Consider the following 16936-nt stretch of genomic DNA (forward strand, 5'->3'; position numbering starts at 1 on the left):
GTTCAACAATTCAAAAATAAGACTAATACTGCCATTATAGTAAATAGTTCTGCCATGCCCTTTTGCAGATGTGGTATTAACTGATTTCCCGGTTTAGGTCATTGTTCTATGGATATGTAAAATGTCAACATTAGGGGAAGCTGAGTAAAGCTTATAGGGGAATTGTATTATTTTTACAACTTTTTAAGAGCCTAAAATATTATAAAATAAAATTAAAAAAATAAACTCAGACAAGTTAAATCTAAAAAGAAAAAACTAGAATGTCAATTCTTGATAATCTTTATAAGCTATATTCATTTTAGTTAAAATTCTAAAATGTTTTGATCCAATTTACCAGATCTGTTTTTGATTTCTTAGTTATTTTTCATCACTCACATGTAACATATGTTAATGTTTATTGTTTGGGATACATACAAAAAGGCTAAAGGAACCTGAATGTGCTATAGTGAGGGGAAAAGAATATTGCATCTCAAATTAATGTCCAATTTGATTTCTTTAAAGATATTGTACTGAGAATTTTGATAACCCAAGATGAATTAAATATAACCTTTCCAAGACACATTACTTTTGGTGTCAGATACTTCACAATAAACCATCTGTAACACATATCCTACTCATATAAATCCTATATATTCATCTGTCTTACATGCAAAATGTTATATGAAAGAATTTTAGACTATATTTCATAATGAATGGCTTATATTGAATTAAATACATCCATTGAGATAGCAGAAATCACTGGATTAATTAAATTAGATTCACCGACTTCAAAAGTACACTGATTTTCCCTCTCCCAACCATCAAATGTATGTGTATACATAAACAGAGACAAATCATATTTCAAAACCTGTGACATTTAATAAGGTTAAACACTTAAAACAAACTAATACAAACATTTTGATATTTTTTAAAAAATATACATTTTACATAATTATTTATAATAAAGAAAATCTTGAAAAAAATAAGAGCCACAATTTTACTTGTATTTTCTGTCACTTTACATAGCTAAACAATTATATACAGTTATTTCCATGTATAAGAGTTTTACATTTGTATTTCCTACAATTAAGAAAATCCAAATGTTAAATTTTAAGACATATATCCAATTATGTACAAAAATCACCATAGTCAACTTACAGATTCAAACTTACTTAAAAATCATTATAAATTGTGAAAAATACATATTATGAAAAATTATGTTCTAAAAGTAGCATAATACCAACTCATATAATCTAGGTAAATCCAAAACTATAAACAATGTTTATAAATTACAGTAGTGTCTATACTGCCCTATCATAAGAGGAGGTATTCTTTGTAAATATGTGTTATAAATAAAAGTCTGACTTCTTTCAAGTGCCAAAATTATTTTCACTTTAATCATTTTCATTTAAAGCTTTGTAAAAATGTTTATCATCTTTAAAATTGAGTATGCTGAATACAGTGAAACCCTTGATAACTAAAAATCATTATGAATGCCAATTATTTAGTGACTTATTCATCGAACTATATCTATGAGTGGGGTGATTTTTTTTCTTTCCTCTAAATTAAGTGGCTTTAGACTAATATGTTTTATAATTATTGTTTCCTCTCTTTCTGTTGCTCACATCTCTAATAATGAGTTCCTGAGGATTTGCCATTATTTTACAGCTAGAAAATGTTTCAATTCCCTGCTTCCACGTATAGGATATAGAAAGCCTAAAATCTCCTTTTAGCTTTGGCTCGAAGAGAAATTTGAAATGTGTCTGTCTGGGTGGGAGGGAGACTGCTTCTGAATTGAGGTATCACGTGTTTGTTCCCCTGCCTACCTTGAACTGTCTCTTTGGTTGTTATGAATTTCCTGCTTCTCAAATACCTGGGTTTTTGACCACCCATCTGGCTTCAATCTCTGGTGTTTATATGTTCCTGGTTTAAGTAGGTCTGTCCCTCTGATTCCTGACCCACTGCTCCTATAATTCTCTAATATTCAAGTGTGCTTGCTTGCCTAACTCTAATTCATTCCTTCTTGCATTTCAATTTATAAATGCTACTCATTTCTTGAATCATCACTGGCCACTAATTACCACCAAACATAATCTCCTAAACTCTGTGAAGTACTAATGCTTCTGATCCTGGTCTCCTATCAGGCCTTTACTCTGTTTGTTATTCTGATCACAGTGTATATAAAACACTGCTTGTAGAAAGCTAACCTAGGAAAAAGCTGATAATGAATCTTATTAAATTAGTAGCCTTATTTTATGAAATTTCAAATGGGTATAAACTTCAGCACTTCTCTTAATCAGTAAAATTCTTGACCAGGTAGAAGTTATTTTTATTGATGTTCACTGATCCATCTCCTACGCATTCTGAGTAGACAAAGTTGGCCTAAGTCTGATCTGAAAACATGGAATTATAATGTTATCATATATGTGAAATACTTAATCTTTAAATAAGTGGATCAGTTAAAGAGTAGAGTTCAATGTTTTAATCAAACAACAATAATACATGCCTACTATGAGCAAAGCACTACTGAAGTGCTATAAGGAATGTACTAGGTGATCAGTTTTTAAAATGAGAAAAGTTAAAGTACTGAGTATACAAACATTGATCAATAGTTCATTAAGAAATCTTTTCAAAGAATATCAATAAAATGCATGTAAGCCATTAAAAAAAAAAGAGATCTTTTCCTGTCTAATTGGCACTTTTCTTTACTGAAGCTGGCACATTCCTCTGGAAGACATGTAATTGAATAATACTATCATAGAATAATAAGAGGTAAGTGTTAAAAATCAGCAATATCAACAAATCACTTTCTGGAATTCTTGAGTTAAAGTGAAGATATGTGCATACAATGCTAATATTTCTGAATTCACTATGTACTGGGACACAAAGAAGGTAATTAACCAATATTCTAATAGTTCAGTAACTTTCTGTAATAAATCAAGGACAGATTAGTATATGTATATTTAAAATCAAATAATATTATTTAGATGGTTTTAAATTTATGGTCATTCAATAACAGTTCTTGAAACCTCGAACATAAACTTGATGAATTTAAATTTTTACACCATAAATTTTCTAAAAAAGCCCAAACTATTGGCAATGATAATTAAGATAAAACAAGTTGTAAGAGGGATAGAAACATCACTTTGTTTTTAAAATGTAAAGTTTAAACTAATCATTGGTTTTATGGTTCTAGTATAGTTTGTTAGTTGGGGATTTCGTACCTAGATGTACCTCTGTGTGTATATGTGTGTGTGTGTGTTTTGAGGCTTCTGATGGGCCTTGAAGGCACAGGTCTGTTTCTTATATTAAAACAAAACCAAATTAAGAGTCCATACATATACAGAAAACACATTTAATTATAAAATATCAATTTTTAAAATATGATTGTCCATATTGTATAGTTAATGCTGCAGTGACAATGTGTATTCTTACAAATGGAGGCCAATTTTCAATCTTCTTTTTTGCTGTTTTACCCGTCATGCCCTGCTTTGCTGAGATCACATTCTAATGAAACCGTAGTCACAACTGAATTCTGATTTTGAAATGGCACATCCGTGCCTAATGGTGGCGGTTTATACAGAAAGACTGCAAGCCCATTGAAGAAAACGGTGATAATTTTACAAGTAACACCTAAATATAGAAACAAATATAAATCATGCATTTGGGCCTTTAATTATTACAAAAATTAATTCTCATTGAAAAATTCTTCATGAGTAGAAACTCACTACTTAAAGAGAAGTATATAAGCAATTAGTTTTATGTTTTAAATTTTTAAAACTTTAGTGAGAAAGTTGATATTCTTCAATAGAACATCTGTCCATAATTCAATGAACTAGTCCTTATTTTCTTTCTAAACAATGAAAATGTACAATAATTATTCTATTTTTGGTTACAATAATACATTCTTAACCAAGGAAAAATAGCTTACGACATCCTTGAACCTGAATAATAAGTTGCAACATTTTCATGTCCATGATGAAAAGTAATTCTAAAAATAAAAAAGGCTTTGGAGTTCTTAAAAGAAAGCCTCTATGGGAATATAACATTCAATACTCTTCACAGGCTTCAATTTGTCTTCAAAGAACTCTGATTTTAAGCTCAGTTATTTGAAGAAAAACTAGTTCTGGTCACAGTACAAGCATCAAAGTGCCAGCCAAATAAATTAAATGACCTCACAATATGGTTTTTGCAGTAGCTAACTTGTGTTAATCATTAATATTTTACTCAAACTGTGTATTTGAAAAACAGGAATACTCACTGTGCTAAGCATTTCTAGATTTATAAGAAGAACAATTACATAGGTACTACTGTTATAATGTTCTTGGAATATTTAAAGGTATGTATGTTTTGGGGAAAGAAATTCTCATATTCACTACAGAGTAGGTAAAGGAACAATTCATTATCTATATTTTTTGGTCAAAAAGTACAAACATAACCAATAAATAAATTTTTAAGCATAAAAATACACTGAATAAAAAATGTTTTTTAACAGGTAAAAGTGATGGGAAGATTAATTTTGCCTATTCTAGTCAATATTTGTCTTCTCATTATTTTGCTAGATTTATATATTTATTTCTTCAGTGGATAACTTATTATTCTGTCATTATAAATTCAGACAGCATACTACGGATTTAAACACATGTAGGAGAAACAAGCTATCTTGATACATGTGCGAAAATAATCACACCACAATCACAATGAAAATCACACACTATTTTAAATACACACACACACACACACACAGCTGATTCTTGAACAACTCAGGGGTTAGGGGCACCGGCAACACATGCATCAAAAATCCTCATATAACTTTACAGACTGCCCTCTGTATCTGCGGTTCCAGATGGCGGATTCAACCAACCCGAAGACTGTGCAGTACTGTAGTACATATTTATTGAAAAAAATCTGCTTATAAATTGACCCGAGCAGTTCAAACCCATGTTGTTCAAGGGTCAACTCTGTATGTGTGTGTATTTATATCTAGAATTTCTCTATTTTTAAATACTCTAATTTCTTAGGTTGTTTTTTTAAATTTTAAATTTTATCATACTCTTTCAAACTAGATGCATTGATCTATTTCCTTATTCTTAATTTTCATTGATTGCTTAACCAAGACTATGGAAGACAGACTACCAAAGGCAAAAAGGGTTAAACATCATGGCTAACCTTGTAAACCATAAAAAGGTTTCTTACAACGTGCTTTAGAGCCAAAAAATACTGCCCTACCTCAGCTCTATGTGCTTTCCAAAGCCCAGGTGCCTAAATGACAATCGTTTCAGTTTCTTAGAATTCTCTTTTAGCTTTTTGTTATACTTTCCAAAAAAAGTTTGAGAGAAGTTGTTAAAAGAAAATTATATGATATGTGATACGATGAAAGCTAAAACGTTACTCTCTTCTATTTTAGACTGAGCCTCGCAGACTCCAGGTGAGACCTTTTATAATATGCTATGATAAATGATCTTGGCTTCAGGACTATAGGATAATCCAAAAGCATGGACTGAACATTTCAAAACCTAAGTAAGTAACAATAAGATTTTTTTTCTCTTGACATAATCCATTTATTCTAAAGATATCAAAAAGTCACCACTTACTTATGGCCACTAACATATAGGCCATCTTGATGTTATTATAAATCCAGCAAGCTCCTTTAATTCCACATTCGTTGATATCCCAGAGAATACATGTGCTGTCTATTGTGATGCCAAATATAATAGGCCCAGGTATTGTGCCTAGAAGAATTACACGTGAAATACACATAAGTGAAGATTATAGTTTATAGTTACAGATTTTTTTATATATGATTATGTATATATTTTATATAAATAAAAATAGGTATTAATCTGCCCATATGCAAATCAATCAGTTCATGTACAAGTAATAGGAATATAAAGAAACACAGATAAAACATTCTAAAATAATTATACATAATTATTATATATTTCTAATCAATTCAAGAAATTATTTTAATAAACATCTCTGTCATATATTGGGTTAATATTTAGTTAAGTAAATATTCTAATTCACTGCTTTTCTAATTTAATAAATGTCTTTGAAATTAGCTATTATACTTAAAAAAATCAAAATAAATTATTGATGCACAGAATAAGTCTCCTAAACCACAGTTTATATATTATCCGTGTGTGTATGGGTGTGTGTGCATGTACATGTAAACTAATGTGGGTGTGTGAGTATACATATTTATATATATATACACATACATACAGTGACATAAATGTGCATGGGAATGTACACATGTACATGCACACAAACATTCACACTAACATGCCTAGTTCACCATTAATTGTGCAACTATGGGCAAATCCCTGAATCTCTCAGGTCCTTAATTTACTCATCTAAAAAATTGAAAAGTTGGTCTAGGGGATCTCTAATGTTTCCTGCTTTTGATTTTTATTTTTATAAATAATCTTAATATTATGGGTATAATATTATATGTAAAATTATACATACATATAATTACGTGTAAGACATGTTTCTGCCTTATTATTCTTCCTACATCTGGAACCTTAAAAATTTTCCGGCATAAATTATTTCTTCCATCAATTCTTAACTAGACACAATATTCACAGCACAGTTTTTACTGAAACATAAATTCATCATTTTTCAATGCTAATGTAACATAATTATGTCCTAAATGGAGTTAAATACAGGGAGGAAAAGGAATTACAATAGTTATAAATAAGATTTTATCATAATTTATGTTAGTGATAGGTTTTATATGAATAGAAAAAAAATTATGTCTTTTACTTGCTCTATTAGAAATGTGTTGATGACCATATGTTATATTTTAAATAAATATAATATACTCTTTAGGGTTATATTTGCAACAGAATTGGAAACAACAGTTAACCAATCAGGTAGGTGAAAAGTAAAGTCATTATTTTCCTATGTGATATATAAATAATACTACATCTTGAATAGTGGAAAACAGCTTTCTTCAATGACAATTGCAGAAACTAATTGCAATTCCACTGCAGTTAAACTAATTGTTTTCTTGGCACGTACTGTAAGTGAATAAATCAATAACAGTAATGAATAAAAATAACCAACAGTTACCAATGCATTAAGAAAAATGGCATACCTAATAATCGAAGCAACATACACTGTATTCCCAATGCTAGAGATCGCTGCTTTTGATTAACACACCTGGATATATTAAATGCATATAAGACAAAAAATGGTTGTATAGTATATTTACTCTTTGAGCAAATTCATTTTTATAACAGCTTAGCATTTCTAGATTAAAGCAAATACTATACACATGAAATAAACAAATTATTTATAACAGCTTATATACAGTTCAACCTTTCTGGAATTATAAGAAAAATGTTTTCTCAACTAAAATACTGCAAATAATACCAAAAAAGAGTCAAATGAGTTTTAACAAATGTATTGAATATGTATGAATTTTAGCAAATGTAAAGAAGAAAGGACATTCATTAACAAGACTTCTTCTTGACTGTCCCATAAGTTACAAGTCATATGGCTTAAGTTGCAAGCAAATAATTCTTATTCTCTTATTAACTTTGAGACAGAAATCATACCTGTGAGTTACGGTTACAAATTGGAGGTAGTGTAAAACAATTTCTGATGCTCAATTTGATTCAACAATAATTCTTTAAGTAATAACTCTCAGAGATGAATGAGACATGATGTTGGCACACAAAAGAGTTAGATGGGAGATAGAAGAGATCAAGTAGTCTTTAAAAAAAATATATGTAGGTAAAAAGTGACATAGATGTAATAGGTGTTATGCTAACAGACTACTTAATGTTTTCAGACAAAATCTCTGAAGCTTCTGTTTGTCAAAAAGTATGTGAAAAAGCAGTGAGTATCAAGGAACAAAAATTGAAGACGGAAAAAGCTAGTTTGTTAGGAAAGATATCGAAAGGCTGATGAGCTTATGGAAGGGCAAATAGGAAATATTTTTACAAAGTGGTGTGGAAGGAAGAAGAGCCAATGAAAGGCACAAAACACTGAAGAGCCAGGGGACAGCCAGCATATTTTACTGTTTACAGGAAGGTTTAATATCACAGCACCTACTGTATAAGACAGAATGCACATCATTCTGATTCTGACACATGTGGAATGCACTGCCATTTCCATCATACTCAAATGCAAATGATTATAACTCCAGCTTACAACCGAAGCCTCATGAAAGAAGCAGAGAAACTAGCATCGAGTACATGCCAAGTAGGCAATGTTAAGACACTTTCACAACCATGATCTTGTTAAAGCCTCAAACGTCTTGGGTTCAATGAGGTAGCTTTCCCAATGCCACAGAACTAATGATCTTGTAAGGGCTGAATTAGTACTGGAACCAACAGTCAATATAAACCCCAAATAAATCCCTAAGTCCATTTTTTTTTCATTCAACATGTTGGCTTAGGGATGGCAAATTTCACAATATAACACATACCTTAGGATAGACACAGTTATAGGAGTACCAGCCATGAAGGTAAAAACAATTGCAGCAAAGAAAATGCCAAGGAATACAGGCAAGTTTTTACATTGACTTGAACACTTCCCAGCTTGAGCTTCAAAACTAAAACTTGATGGAGTAGGTGTTACTTCTGTTTTTCTTTCAATACATGAACAGTTATAATATACCTGGAAATATTAGAGATAAACATACTAAAAGTGCTTATCTTCAAAACATATTTTATCATTGCAAATTATGTGAGTTTTAGACATGGCAAACACTTACACAGTCTTAATTCATAAACAACAAATAGTGATGAGAAACAGTAATAACCCTTAAGAAATCAAGCAAGTGAAAACAAGGGGCCATAGTTACAAAGTAGAATAATCTGTATTTGACTTTTGTGTCCATTATTTTAACTTGTAACCTGTTATTGATTCATGTCTTATAAAACAAATTGACAAGAATATAACAATTAGATGATCTCACACATTCTAGGCTGCTTTCAATAGATCACAATTGTTCAAATAGTTTTCCTGCTAATTTTCTTCTTTTCCATTATTAGGACACAAAGAAAAGCATGCATAGTGACAATCTCACTATCTATGCTAGTTTGAAAGAACTAACACTCTAATTTTAACAATTGCCACAGTAAATTAACTAATACATTACAAGAGTTTGGGGAAAAAAAAAACTACTTTCAACTAAACCTTTTTACTATAATTTTCTGAACTTTTTGAATTGTTTTACCAAAAGCAAACTGGATCCTTCTTAAGATGACATATTTATGATAATCAAAAACTAGAAGTTATTACATTATCCTGAAGGCTATTTTTATTAACATATTAACTATTTAATATATATATACACATATATATGCACATATATGTATACATATAAATTAATAATATGAAATGTTGGAAAGTAACATGTTTAAAAATCACAAGTATTACTTCTGTAGGAAAAGAGTTCAGGTATTTGAAAAGTTAGGCATAATCATTTTTTAAAGGCTTTTTACATCTCAACTCCATCCTTACTACAAATCTTTTTATATGTTTAAGGCCTCAATAAAGTCAGAGCGGAGCTAGAGAAGTCAAAGTGAAGTGGTGCTTTTACTGTCCCAAAGGCCAGAGACCACTGGTACTGATTCAGGAAACTCAAAATATGCAGGTGACATTCCTAAAATGAAATATTACATACTCAGCAATCCGATATGTCAAATAATGAAATAAAGTAGCCTTTAAAAATTTTAAGAAGGAAAACTGAAAACAGTATTTTGTATCTTAATGAAGCTTTACAACTCTCTTACATAAAAAAGTATACATTTGCCTATAATATAGCTAGCTGCTAGTCAACATCTGTTTTTGTAGTTCAGATCACTGGTAGGAAATATATTCTATTTCTGTGAACAAATGTGCATATTTATTACATTATTGTCAATGCATTTTGCCTATCTGATATATTTCATTAAAAAATCCTGTGAAAAAATGAGTTGTTTCATGGACTAGTTGGACATAAAAAAGCCAGGTCAAATAGAAAATTTGGAAGTCAAAATAACTTGCTTTTCTGAAACAATCCCTAGAAGACAATTTATTGTTTAAAATGGTAATGATAATATTTGGTGCCAAATATAAATATCGAATTAACCATGTCAGAATAACCAATACCATTTCAAGTGTGCTCTGGGTATTAGATTTTTTATTTATTTACTTATTTATTCATTTATTTTGGTTTCCTTCTGCAGGATGGTATTTGTGTCTATACATTTTGTTATGTGAGTAAAACCCTTCCATTAATTTAATTCCTTGTCATAATCTTCTAATTAGAGTTAGTCAATAGCACTTATTGATTGATATTTTATATACAGGAAAATGCTACCTACTCATCTGCCTCTCAAAGGAATAGTTTACCTTCCAGGTAGTTCTGAGTCTATGATATGTATTATGCTTACTTGTGGAATCTGATTCCTTATAACTGACACAAACACCTAATTTTCTCAACCTGTTTTGATACTAAAGCAACCCCAGATGTCCACTGGTTTGAAGGTATGGTAACCCTCAGTTTTTGGATCTTAAAAATCTTTCATTAAATTTTCACAGGAACTTTATGGTAGTTATCTAGTTAGTTTTACTCCAAGGATTAAAACTGCACATGTCAACCAAGTCTATTAAGTCTGCTATGATTCACCACATTTTTTTCTGGCATATTTTTCAATGTTCTTAGACAACTATTTTTAAATCTATAAGCTAGGTAATATGAAAAAAAATGTATACTGTTTCTCACATTCTGGTTTACCCCCAGCAGAAAGATGAAATCCTACATCTCTGTTGAGATAAATGTTCAATGTATTTATTACACACAAAATCATTAAAGATATGTGTACATATGCACAGACATATATTTATGTGTGTATATGAACATATAAATGTGTATAACCACACACACACATACAGACATCTGTGTTGGTTCTAAAAGAAATCTGAAGTACTGTTACAGATTATTTCAATTAATGATTTCTATTTATTTATGTAAAAATCTTTTCTTGCAATCTTAAACTTATCTTTATATAGAAAAAGGAATGCCATTTCACTAATCCATATTTCAAATATCCAAGATTGTGCTGTTTTGTCATATAATTCTTACATACCTTATTCATTGTAGTCTCTTATATCATATTATATATTTCCCTCAGGTCTTTTTAAAGTTATCACATTATCTATTAATGCATAACATTACCTATTATGTACTACTAGTAATGTGAATATTATTTCTTCCCAGGCTATTAAATTTAACGAAGATAAAATCTTTAGAGTGTAGATGTAGTACAACAAAATTCTATTGGATTTTCTTAAACCATTTAATTGTATTAAAAAGAAATCATATTTAGGTAAACTGATATGCATTCTTTTTTTAAAAATTTTATTTATTTTTTGGCTGTGTTGGGTCTTCGTTGCTGCGCACGGGCTTTCTCTAGTTGCAGCGAGCGGGGGCTACTCTTCATTGCAGTGCGCGTGCTTCTCATTGCGGTGGCTTCTCACATGTGGAGCACGGGCCCTAGAGTGCACAGGCTTCAGTAGTTGCAGTGCGTGGGCTCAGTAGTTGTGGCGTGCGGGCTCTAGGGCACGTGGGCTTCAGTAGTTGTGGCACACAGGCATAGTTGCTCCGCGGCATGTGGGATCTTCCCGGACCAGGGATAGAACCCGTGTCCCCTGCATTGGTAGGCAGATTCTTAACCACTGCGTCACCAGGGAAGTCCTGATATGCATTCTAATCCACAACTAGAAGTAAACTTGCATTTGAGAACGGTTTAGTGATTTGTATATTTTTTTAATGTGTCCATGGTGTATCAATTAAAAGCAACAAATATTTATTGTGTTTTTATTATATACACTGTACTCAGCAAGAATAAGAGAAGTTCCCTGACTTCGAGCGACATAAAGTATAGTTGAGAAAAAATATAACAATGTAAAAAGGTAAATAATATTTCACTTCTATAACAGAAGTGATGTTATAAAGATGTATGTGAGGAACTGCTAAATTGATTTTTCAACAGTAATTGAATGTGACGTATAAAGGAAGAAGAATCTTTTTCAGTTGGAGTGGTCAGGGGCCTTTTTTTTTCTTTTAAATTAAGGTAAGAACACAACAAATTTTAAGTGTACGATGCATTATTGTTGACATAGGTACAATGTTGTACAGCAGATCTCTCGAACTTATTCATTTTACTTGACTGAAACTTTATGCCTGGCTTCTGAATGGAGGAGGTGGGCCAGGAAGGAAAGACTAGGCACAGCATAACACCACTAGAGGGATAAAGAAGGGCATCCAGAAATACACAAACATACTGCCTCATTAAGGTAAAGGAAGTAAGGTAAAGACACAAGTTACCTTTGGATGTCTTTTGGAAACAGAATTTGTACAACCTGCATAGCAGGGAGAAAAATATTGGATTCCATTTCCTCCACAGATAGGATAATAATATGATCGCAGGCAGTTACAATTGGCATTACAAGGAGCGGTCAAGTTTCCCAGTTCTCCTGTCCTGTCAACAAGAAATAAAAGATGGGTAAATTATCTATGTTATAACTTTTAATGAACAGTTCAGAAGCATTGTTATATCTTGCCATTCAATCATTTATTCACTCACTCAACACTTCATTTAATTACTGAACAAATAAAACAAACAGAATGTCTACCTTTTCACATAGAGCTTAATTAACTTCTTGTGGAAGAGACAGGCAGTAGAAACAATAGCTGTATAATATAATGTCTGTCAATGATTTAAAAAACATAGGCAGAGTAAGCAAATAAAGCAGTTTCTCATTTGGTACCAGATAATTCTTTTTTTTTTTCTTTCTTTCTTTCTTTTTTTTTTTTTTTTTTGTTGGGGGGTGAGGGAGGGCTGGTTCTGTGGATTGTAGGATATTTAGCAGCATCCCTGGCCTCTACCCACTGGATGCCAATAGTATCCCCTTAGTTGTGACAACCAAAATGTATCCAGACACTGCCAAATTTCCCTGGGATGTGAGTGAAATTTTAAACCTGGAAGGATGAATACAATTGTAATCTTCAGCATACTCACTTTATCAATGGGAAAACTGAGTCCCAGAGAAATTAATTTACTTTTCTTTCTTTTCCAAATATAATACTCCTGGTTGCCAGGCTTGGTGTTGTTCCATGCTGCCTCTTAATAGGAGGAACATCTTTTAAAATATAAAGGGTTACCCTAGGCAAAGATACTTCTCCAATCCCTTATTTATTTATTCATTAAACCAATATATACTGAGCAAGTGCTAGGCCCTATGCTAGGTATTGGGACTACAAAGCTGATAAGACAGTCTCCATTCTCAAAGATTTCACAGTCTAGGAGTAGAGTGGACACAAATTTATATACTAATATGGTTATAGACTGTGGTTATAGATATCAACAAAGTGTATTTTAGATATCTGCACTGAGGAATGACACTTAAAACAAGCCAAAGTTTAGATAAGAGGGTCTGAAGGAGCATCTGCCTGAGATGAGTCTTAAAGAATGAGTAAGAGTTAGCTGAGTAAATGGGGAAGGTGAAGGGTACTTCAGAGAAGCTGATAAAAGTCAAAAGGTGAGAAATAGCATTCTATATGGAGAAATATGAATGATGTCTGAGGCAGAGAGTGATAGGAAATGTAGTTGGAAAAGAGTCATGGACCAGATTGTTGAAAGCCTCATGAGCCTTGTTAAAAACAATGGGCTTTAACTTATTTTGAAAAGGTAATCAAGTATTTTAGACTGAAAAGTGGCAATGTGAAAAGTACATTTTAAAGAAATAACCCTAGCAGTTATACAGAGTTTGAATTTGGAGGAAGAGGACCAGTTACAATACCCTAGGCAATAAATTATGATAATGTGTAGGAGAACTAAAATAGAATTTTGATTAAAAAAAAACAGATTTGAGAAATATTTTGGATGTAGAATCAGTAAGATTTGGTGTTTGGTTGACTGAAGATAGGAACAGGATGGAAAAGTCAAGAGTGACTCCTAGTGTCTAACTTGGCATTTTGGTAGAGAAGAACTAGTTTTGGGGAAGAGGTGATGGGTATGGTTTTATACATATTGAGATTAAGAGTCTCAAATTTGGCGAAGAAATCTGGCCTGGAGCCAGGTATCTTAATATCCATTTGCATATAGATGTAGCTGAAACTCTGAGAATGATAAGATCAACCATATAAAGAGTGGGAAGAGTACAGAGAGGTCTTGGGAGTTCATTTATTTCATGAATACGTAGTGAGCTCCAATCATGTGCTAGACTCAAAGTGGTGGAAATATATCTAAAATAAATAAAGAAATAGAGATAAAGATAGAGGAAGGAAGGGAGGGAGGGAGGGAGGAAGGAAGGAAGGAAGGAAGGCAGGGAGGGAGGGAGAGAGGGAGGCGGGGAGGGGGAAAGAAAGGAAGGGAGGAAGGGAAGAGGGAGGGAGGGAGGAATAAAATTCCCTGCAACCATGAAGCCAAGTTTCTTGCACTGGGGATCAAAAACAGTAAATGAGCGATTTATCTAAGTATCAGAAGATAATAACTGCTATGTTGCAAAATGATGATACTTAAGGAGTAAGTGGAGAACAAGCAGCTCATCAAGGAAATAGATTAAAGAGAAGAATATAAAACAAATGGGGAACAAATCAGTAGGGAGTTTGAAGGAAAGGGTGATCAAAGAGTAAATTTTAAGTAATTCGTCTCTCTGCTTAGAGTCTCTCTGTCTTCAAATCTATTCCACAGGCTGCTGCTAGATGTCTTTATCAAGCATGATTCCATTCATGAAAGCAATCAGGATAGTCTCTGCCCACATCTAGTTTACAATATAGATGTAGAAATAAGGTGACAGAAAAACTGTCCCTGCAACTCTAGAAATAGCCTCTACACAATTTTTAAATTAAAAATTTCCAATATATAATCCCCATATTATTGATAAATGATTACTAAGAACATGAAAGTTTAAGACAGTCTGAGGCAAACTACAGTAGAAACAAAGAAATATAGAATATATTCCTTATTATCAAGGGTTAATCACTTTAGCCTACACATTTTCTAAAGGTTTATTTCATAAAGTAAAGGCGAAGCTATTACCAGGAAAATAGCCAATGCCTGTGAAGTTTATTAAATTTTAATATATACATATTATTTTTAAAATGTATAAAATATCTTAAATTTTTAAAAATTGAATATTAAAAATATTTAAAATATATCATTTTGATTATACACAAAATATATTTAATAATTTTAAAAATACACATAAATGTGTATTTACGCATACATATATGTATATATGAGAAACATGTTTATCACGAATAGCTGAATTTAAACATTAATGTCTTATGTGAATCCAAACTATTATTCTATAATTATGTTTCTACAATAAGCAAAGATTTCCCTAAATCTACTGCAACTATTGCAATCTAGTTGCAATCTACTGCAACTCCTTGACAGCGCCTCTTTAAGGCGCTGTTTCAGATAAGCAATGAAATTCTAGCTATAGGCCAGATAGGGAAAAAATATTGTGTGTACTTACTACAAACCCTGCATCTTCACAACCTCTCTCCCACTTCACTAAGGAGTTATTTCTTGAGCTTCTTAGTCTGTTCTTTCATTGTACTTTTTCTTATACACATGTTTCTTGCATAAGGTTATTATGACTAAGCTGTCCATGATATGGACATTTTAATATGCAGGGCACATAGCTCAATTAAGAATCTGGGACCACAGAGAAAAATGATCTGACAATTTCACACCTCCATTGTGACTTCAAGCCTTATCTCTTTATTAATAGAATCTACACACAGCCGCACACACATCCCGTGTGTGTGAATGTGCGTGTGTACATGTGTATACTCACTTTCAGTTTTTTCACCACTAAGAATGTGTATGTAATTAAGCTCTGTCTCTACATCCCAGATCGTGATATCTCTCGATGTCCAGCCCCCACAGGCACCTCGAACTGACACCACCTCACTTGCTTTCCCTCCTGATTAGGCTAAGGCCACTCATCTGGTAGTGACTCTTGTTTAAGGTAGAAAATATCAGATGGATTCACATCCACATCATCTGTGCATCAAGGTGATAGAGTAGTATTAAACTATCCAGAAGTTTCTGTACTTCTAAAAGGAACATACAAAAAAAGTGGTTTCTTGGGGTACATTTGGGTGAAGCTTATAGGTGTCAGTCAGGTTCTGCACAACTTACCTCTATCTATCTTTCGACCTTTCCAGGTATCTTTCTACTATTTCCAGACTCATGACCTAAGCGCCATTCAAACTGGTCCCTGAATCTAGCCTTCACTTTCTAGCATTTATGCTTTGGCTTAACATATTCCTTTGCCATTCCCTCTTTCCCAAATCTTTCTCTCTCAAGCTTTTTGTATACTTAGAGGATATTTTAGCCCTATTTCTCTATTATGCCATGAAGCCATTCCTAAATCTAATTAAAGAAACTCAAAAGCTCTTTTTAATTCCATAGCGTTTTATATCTCTCACCACCTAATTCATTGTTAATTCACTGTTTTGTTTCCCAATCTATCCTGCTACCCTGGAAACTCCTTTAGAGTAGGAATTTTGCCATAAAAGTCTGCCAGAGGAAGCAGTCAATGAATTGTTGAACAAATGTAATGGAGCTGGACTAAACACTGCTTTAGAACATTTTTCATTAATATAAAAGAATGACAGACATGAACAGTAGCTACAAATCATGATAATTGTTATTGGCAAACTTTTCAAAACAAACTTTTCCCTTTATTTAGGTTATCTGAATGCCATATTAACACAAAATTAGAGAGTCCTTGACCTGGAGCACCATCCCCTTCAACAGTCTCAAAGACATATATTCAAACAATTAAAGCAGCACCGTAGGCCATAAAATACACTGCTGGGCAATGTCCTACAGCCTGATCCTCTACTTGTGGCTTAGGATTTCAAAGCAAAACAAAGCAAAGAAAGATAAAATGGTCAAACCAGTTATAGGTAGAAATATGTTTACAGGTCATA

General features: G+C 32.3%; 1 protein-coding gene across 2 annotated transcripts in view; it reads right to left on the reverse strand.

Moving 5' to 3' along the window:
* Positions 1-3069: 3069 nt before the first annotated feature.
* Positions 3070-16936, reverse strand: part of LOC133089845 (solute carrier organic anion transporter family member 4C1-like) — a 60094-nt gene continuing 46227 nt past the window's right edge. The window contains exons 9-13 of one of the 2 annotated variants that reach the window (XM_061188023.1): positions 12311-12464; positions 8420-8610; positions 7082-7146; positions 5574-5711; positions 3070-3612 (exon numbers count right to left, since the gene is read on the reverse strand). In XM_061188023.1, the coding sequence (XP_061044006.1) occupies positions 3452-3612; positions 5574-5711; positions 7082-7146; positions 8420-8610; positions 12311-12464 (709 nt within the window). In that variant the 3' untranslated portion in view covers positions 3070-3451. The remainder of the gene's footprint in view (positions 3613-5573; positions 5712-7081; positions 7147-8419; positions 8611-12310; positions 12465-16936) is intronic. The other variant, XR_009700752.1, reaches the window with a different exon arrangement.

Source organism: Eubalaena glacialis, chromosome 4 (assembly GCF_028564815.1).
Source record: "Eubalaena glacialis isolate mEubGla1 chromosome 4, mEubGla1.1.hap2.+ XY, whole genome shotgun sequence".
Classification (NCBI taxonomy): domain Eukaryota; kingdom Metazoa; phylum Chordata; class Mammalia; order Artiodactyla; family Balaenidae; genus Eubalaena; species Eubalaena glacialis.